The sequence below is a fragment of the Cupressus sempervirens genome, chromosome 6 (assembly GCF_028749045.1).
Source record: "Cupressus sempervirens isolate cs-2001-9-10 chromosome 6, ASM2874904v1, whole genome shotgun sequence".
In the NCBI taxonomy this organism is placed as follows: domain Eukaryota; kingdom Viridiplantae; phylum Streptophyta; class Pinopsida; order Cupressales; family Cupressaceae; genus Cupressus; species Cupressus sempervirens.
Window position 1 is genome coordinate 401,877,307 of NC_143123.1, and position 7,504 is coordinate 401,884,810.

At 37.7% G+C, this 7,504-nt stretch overlaps 1 protein-coding gene across 2 annotated transcripts in view; it reads right to left on the bottom strand.

Moving 5' to 3' along the window:
* LOC149552758 (uncharacterized) overlaps positions 1–6,910 on the bottom strand; it is a 48,616-nt gene extending 41,706 nt beyond the window's left edge. The window contains exons 1-8 of one of the 2 annotated variants that reach the window (XM_089788299.1): positions 6,469–6,910; positions 4,298–4,673; positions 3,778–4,182; positions 3,340–3,401; positions 3,068–3,193; positions 2,806–2,905; positions 2,583–2,654; positions 2,307–2,417 (exon numbers count right to left, since the gene is read on the bottom strand). In XM_089788299.1, the coding sequence (XP_089644425.1) occupies positions 2,307–2,417; positions 2,583–2,654; positions 2,806–2,905; positions 3,068–3,193; positions 3,340–3,401; positions 3,778–4,182; positions 4,298–4,639 (1,218 nt within the window). In that variant the 5' untranslated portion in view covers positions 4,640–4,673; positions 6,469–6,910. The remainder of the gene's footprint in view (positions 1–2,306; positions 2,418–2,582; positions 2,655–2,805; positions 2,906–3,067; positions 3,194–3,339; positions 3,402–3,777; positions 4,183–4,297; positions 4,674–6,468) is intronic. The other variant, XM_089788298.1, reaches the window with a different exon arrangement.
* Positions 6,911–7,504: the final 594 nt, after the last annotated feature.

The following is a 7,504-nucleotide window of genomic DNA, read 5'->3' on the forward strand; positions in this document are numbered from 1 at the left end:
GACAAAGCAAGGGTTGAGGGTGAAGGAGATAGTGAAGAGTGATGTATTTTGGAGTGATGCAAAAAACACTGTCTCTTTCATCACTCCAATTTTCCAGGTCATCAAATATGGGGATGCAACTACTCTTGGAGAGGTGTACAAGTGTATTAATGCTGTGCTTAGCCAAATGAGGGCAAGTGTGCGAGAGAGGGACCCAAGTTTAGCATTTTACACTGAGCACATTTGGCCTATTATTCAGCATAGATGGTACCACCTCAACACTCCCTTACATATGGTTGCTTATGCATTGAATCTGAAGTGGTACATGCCTAGGCCTAGGAGAGTTACACCACTAAATGATGATGTAAAATCCCAGATTTTTCAAATCTAATTATGGATGTAAATCCTAGGAATTACCTGGACGCAATTACAATTTTTAAACTCAAATTGATTCAATTGAAGACCAAATGTCTGAACACAATATGTATTGAATTTGTCAAATACATAATACTAGAATGTGTAAATAGAAGTGCACAAGGAATAAAATATTCTAGAGTATTTCTGTGCTTCGACTTCAATTACAATTGTAAAACTCTTTACCCGAACTGCAAAGCAATTTTTGTATGAAAAAAATTACCTTGGAAATGGTTCCACAATGGCACACGCTCCTTTATCTTCACATGAATGGATCCTGACATGTCCAAGTATTCTTCGACTTCTAAGGTTAATTACAAACACCACTAGACAAATTATATATTCTCGTTGTCGTAACTTGAGACAATCTTAAATAATATTTCAATGTTGTGTACCTCTCTGAATCCCAAACACTACTCTGGTTACTCTATTGTGTTGGAATCACCCATCTATTACTATCTAGTATATATTGTACACATTGGATATATTAAGTAATTTTATGTATTATACATAAAAATACCATACCATAAAACATATATATTCTATACCCCACATCCCAAATTCTGGGAAATCAGCCATACAAACCTACAGCCATGTAAAATTACTTCCGTCTGTAATTGTAGACTGAGTGAACAAAGCCCTCCAATTCCTAATGATGAGGTATAAGGTTATGTAGGATACATCGATTGATATTCAACATGGATCAACTCGAGCATAGTATCATTCTGACATAGTTTTTTAACTGAACAAAACACCTTTAGGGCCCGTTTGGTTGCAGGCATAGGAATGGAGAATAGGAATGCATATTGGGAATAGGAATGGCTATTCCAATGACAGCTATTTTTTGGAATGGGTATAAGCTCATTTAAAGGCAAAATGGGAATATGTATTCCTATTGCCTATTCCAATTGGCGAACCCAACGTTAAATAGAAAACATATTCCAAATTTTGTATTCCTATTCCACCAACCAAGCGGGCCCTTAGGCTTACAAAAAGAAAATCAGTGATTTCAGTGCATAATCATCTCTTTCAAAATGTTTACTTTGAACTGATTAAGGAGTGATCAACAACTTTATGTCAACCAAGTAACGGAAAAACAAGCATGTTTTTGGTTCACTTCAAGAAGTCACAGAACAAACACTCTATTTATCACAGTTGGCAAGAGGATATCAGCACATAAGTTTAAAGAATGCAAGATAAAGCAATTAATGAAAGAATCGTATAGCCACAAAAAGGACTCAATCTAAATAAAGTTGGCAACCTAAAGGCACACTCAAGAGTCAAAATATTCAATTTTTATAAAATTGGTCAGCTAAATAAGCAAACATTAAAGAATACTAGCAGGTAGTACATGAGCAAATAAAAGGAACTTTTTACTAAGAAGTCATGTCAGTGGGTGTTAACATCTGATAGCAATCTATTACACATTTTTGGGTCTTCTTCATCAACCACCCACAGAGCCCCAGTTTTGGGCACTAGAACCTGAAGGCTAAATACAAGCATTATTTTAAAATGTTAGTCATTCATTTCTCCCAATTATCCATATTTTGAACCTTGGTTTTAACTAAAGAAATTACACTATTTTATCTATAACCTGCACAGCTAACCTTTCATTATAAATTTATAACAGAAATATATTAGATATATTGTAAACACCGCAGTTAAACACCTTCCCTGACAGCCATCTATTGGAATTTTAATCCATATCCAGGCAATAAAATACATCATCTACTATACCTAAAATACAGTACGCAATTCATGAGTACCAGTTATAATGTGAGCTTTAGAAAATAACCAAAAATTGAATAAATTGAAGGAATTACATATCCAAGACTGAGACAGAGCAAGTATTTAGCAATCATGTATCACAGGACATATCAAACTCCCTTGGTTAAAAACAAAACATTTTATACCTTCTTCAATTCTGTCTTTGGAGGTGGACCTTCCTGATAGAATGTTGGCATGGGTGTTGCTTTGAAGGTCAAACTTTTCCTCAGTTGCTTTATCTCAGCCTCCTGACTCTCCTGTTGAGATATATAGAGATAACAAACAATTATAAGATGCCAGTCCCAAAATCAACACTTTTTGTCAATACATATATTTCACAAGGAAAACAAAGAATGCACTATATGAGTATTTGAGAGGCATTCATTAAATGTTTAAGAAAAAAAAGGCACACTGAAAAGAACCTTTGACTTGGCCTGCAAATGGCTTTTTTCCTTCTCCCTTGCTTGAATCTTTTCCTCTAGTTTTGAGTAGAACTGAACAATCCAATGTAATAAGATAGTCATAAAATCATAACCATATTACTTACATCAAACAGAGAAGTATGAAAGACACCACCTAAAGAATAGCAGCAGACCGTAAGGCAATGAATGCCACACACTCATAAGATACAGAAAAGAACACTACCTCTTTTCGTTTCTCAGCTCGCTCATTGCATCTAAAATTAAAACCAGCTACAGAGGAAGCACTACCTGGTCTTGCTTTAGAACTTATGTTAGTTGTAGTTCTACAGATAGTCAAAGATTCCATATGTATCATGTCAAAAAATGGAATTTAAAAGAAAAATGCATTATTGAAATTAACAACACATTAGACAAATAAAAAATTCATCAATTAAAATAACTGAATATGATTTCAATAATTTGCTCATATTCCACATAAAAGATACGATGAGGCAACAGATCGAGCATCGTCATCCTCTCTCTTCATATCCCCTTGTTTCACATCCTCTTGCTTCACTTCCTCTGGCTTTACTTCCCCTTGCTTCATAGGCTTCTCATTTTGGCTATTGGAACTGAGTGGAGAGCACAAATAACTTAATAAGTTCTCAATATACAAAAATTATCAGTAATAAAATCAAACTTATCAATATCTGACAAACTCAACCAAATTCTTAGATCAGTATAACCAGCCTTAGCCATGAGAAGATGAATCACTTACTTCATACTTTTGGAGCGCACAAATGTTTTGGCCGGTGGCACTGATGCAGATTTTGAAGCTGACTGCTCAAGCAAAACATAGGTAAACAGTTTTCATTAAAGTCGGAAAAAATGTTAAATGCCTAAGCCTGAGACAAATGTATAGACAGAAAGGAAAGATCACCAATAGACACTACGCCCACTATCATTACAATGACCATTCATCTTGGCCTTAATTTTTTCTATACAATATCTTATCAAAGGGAAGAAAGTCGGAAGATAAAAGCAAGCTAATGTTCACTTGAGAAAATGGCAACTTGAATAATGAACTGTCAACTAAAGTTTAAGGAAGACATACCATATATCTGACTTATAAACCTTAATAGGTTCTGCGGACTAACATGGTCTAAGGGATGTTAAAATTTGTTGCTATTGTCTATTTGTCATATGAATTTTTTACCTCTTGTTTTTTGACAGCTGAGGGAGCACTCATCCGTCTTGGTGTGTTGCCATCAGCAGTTTGGATGGCAGTCGAACCTCTTTTATTGGTAGCCAATGTAAATGGCTGTGGAACCGTGCAATTTGTGCGGGAAGTGACAACGTTCACCGATGAAGGAAGTGACCCATTTGAAGCAGGAGATGCAACTTCAGTGCCCTCCACTTGAGGCTCCTGCCCAGAATTGTTCTTCCGCTTTATAACAGGATCCAAACTGACTCTTGTTGCAGCCTTTGGGCCTGCCTTTGACAAAATACTTGAATTTAGAGAAGCCTTTGGTTTCTGAACCAGAGAAGATGCATTTCTTCCCTTTCCAGACATGGTAGAGAGAAATTTCTGTCCTTTGGGCTGGTTTACATGAGAATTTCCCTACAAGCAAAGAAAAATGAAACAAGACTGTAGCTTTATATAAACTTTAAAAAAAAAAAAAGAGTTAGGTCATTAAAAGTATACTGAAAGACTGTCAAATGTACATACTATATACCTTAGCGGCCTTTGCATTTTTCTCTTCATAAGCTGGTTCAGATGGACCTTGAACTTGACCAGCTATGCCAGGCTGCATGTCGCGTTCAATATTTAGTCCCTCCTTTCCTTCATCAATGTTTGAATTTGGTTCATTTTGCTCTTGAACTTCACAAATTCCATCCTCTTTTGTTTTCATTATACCAGTGGTCTCAACATTCATCTTGTTTTCCTTCTCAATCCCACTGTCAGCAGAAAGCAAAGTGCTCAGACCATCAGACAAAGAAGCATTATCATGGTAGTCATTCACAAGCTGTTTCTTCAAGTCCTGTTCAATGTTCTGTTCTGCATTCTCTCCATCCATTGTTGTCTGCCAAGAAATTATAAAGTCCTTGCCACTGCAAAATCAGTTTCCAGCACATCCACCTCTTAATCCCAGGATCCACAAATTCAATCTCTTTTTATAGAATACTGATGCATAATGAAATATTACATAACGAAACTGAAGTATTTAAATAGTAAATTCACATTGAACTCTGATAAAATAAAGGTGCACATTGCTCTAGACAGAACAGAACTTATAAAACTTTACCAACCCCAATATGGACACACAAATGTACATCTTAAATGATTCTCCAAGCTTTGAATACAATGGAAAAAAGAAAGATACCGTAGCTTCCATGTTGCATCAGCACAGCTTACATGCTAGACAAAAAAATGCAATAAATTCTTGCTTCGTACAAGAATAGAAATGGGGTACCCAAAGAGTGATTGGTAACCACAATTTGTTTTATAACATAAATAGTGAACGTATTCACTGTAAGAAATTAAGATCATCAATGAAGATCGTAAGCAGTCCATTCACTGAGAAATTACATCACCGCATTAATTCTCAAAAAATTAAGATTGTGAGACATTAATAACAAGCTAACAAAACTAATGAGAGATTTGAGCACAATACAGTCATAGAAAATGATGTTCCTCTAAAGTAGGATATTACATAATCAAGAATCACATATCACTTAGAGCTGTATGCTCTGAAGGGAGCTACTGTATGGATTCTGATAAATCGCATGCTCTTGCGAAACATTGAAAATGCAAAAGTTAGTAAACTTTACAATAACATTAAACTTGCTGCTGTTCTGAGGAACATTTAACTAGAGAGTGGAGAATGAAAATTTGAGGCACCTGATGAGAAACTATGTTTTGCAGAATGGCAATATGAATATAGCTAAACATTTTCCCCCCATGGTATTTTGAGTTGATGTTTTTATCAAGAACACTAAAAATCAACAACAGAATGGATAATTTCATTGCTCGTGGAACTGAACTTATGGCTAAAGAACTTAAAATCATCCCGAAGCTCCCATCTAGAAAATTCCGGGAACCCTTCTACATGGGAACATTAGTTTGTATGGTTTAATTTACGTTAGGTACTTAAACCAGCATGACAAGCTTAAAGGTATATAATGATACAGACAATTGCTTCGGAGAATACGTGAAACACAAAAATTAACAAACAGAAAGTATCTCAGGTCCCACCTATAAGGAATGCCAGTCTTTGTGAAATTTATAAGAAAAAAGCTCTGATCCCGTGCGGGTCTACTATTCCGTGAGCTCCAACATGAAAAATTTCTACTGTTCCAATCTTCTAAAGTTACACCACAAGCGCTTTCTGGCAACAAAAAGTGCCGAGATCGACACAGTCATAGATATTCCTCAGGAAAGTATGAAAGATAAGGTTCCGTTGCTCTGTGTAAAGAGATCTTGTCAGAGGCAAACCGCAATATAAGTACATGTTAAAATCATAGGGAAGGTCCAATCTTGCCAGGTTTTTCCAGGATTTGAAAAAAAAATATCAACACATTGACCGTGCGAGAGATCAAAGTGAGCAGTAAAGTTTCCATTGAAAGCAAAGATTATTCCATCGCGGGAATATTTGCTGAAATCGCTCTAAAGAGAAATACTCTAAGCCTTCTACCTATCCGTCCTCGTCTTAGATGTACAACTTCTAATGCTTTCTGATGAAGCATGAATATATAACAGTTCAACGAAACAAACAGCAAGGATTCAACTCTTAGCTCATTCTAAACCAAACACAGCGAAAAAGCACGAACTAAACCAAAAGAGAACAAACGGGCATATTGCATTCTTCTCATTCAAAAGTTTCCTCATTTAAGAAGAAGAAATCACCTATTTGAATCTCGACAGCTTTTCAGCTCAATGCTAAACACAGTAAACCCGGCATCTATCCGAGATCAGAGCACCCCACGCAGCATATTCCGTCCGTCAAATAGACAACACCTTGAGATCGACCAAAACAAAGGCCTAAAATGGCGATCGACACCAATTCTGAAACCTCGGAACGCGGCCGCCCCGATTACCACCTGACATCAACGATTTCGGAAAAGCACGAAGGCGATGCGAAGCTTCAAATCTCACTGGATCGCCATTTCAGAAGCTCTGTCTGTATACTGCAAACCCTCGTGCGACTTCAAACCCTCAAAAAAATACGTGCAATTTTTTATTAGGAATATTCGTCTCAGCGATGAAATTCACATTTACGAATTTGACTTTTACCGGTTTTTTTAGTTTAATTTGGGTTTTAAATTTTTTGAATCGGGGAAACAAACAGGGGGAAGGCCATCGAAAGCCAGTTTAAAAGGGTACGAGACAAGTGGCCAAAAGGGCCCCGCGGACTCGGCGGCCTGTTATTAAATCGAACAGGGAAATCTTTTGACGTCCGGATGCTGACGTGGATCTTTGCTGCGCTGGCAGAGGGCTGGACTCCTGGCGTGTATTTGCGTGCGTGTCTTGTCGATGGGCCAGGCTGGCCGTGACTTGTACTTAACGAGCTCGCTTCTCTGTTGCGATCGAACGGTTGGGATTCTGTGTCGGCGTGAAGTGCGGAGATCGGTGGGCCCAGAGTCGGGCTTGGGTGTGGGGCCCGCCTTGGGAATGAATGAGATGCCGGGTTTTTAAATGGAGTGGGGAGTGATTGTCCCCCGTGGCTTGACATGATAGCGGTGGGCTGGGCCCCACCAACAACTCGGAATTTGGATCGCTGCACGGTCACGGTCATGTGATTTGGGTCGCTGCAACCTCTAACACGAGGACCTTTAGCGCAAGGGGGGGCCAACAAAGAAGCATATGTTGCTTGACTACCTCCCGCAACAGCTATCATTAATTTATTTACAATTGTTTGAGTGTCTCTTTAGAAGGTTTTGGC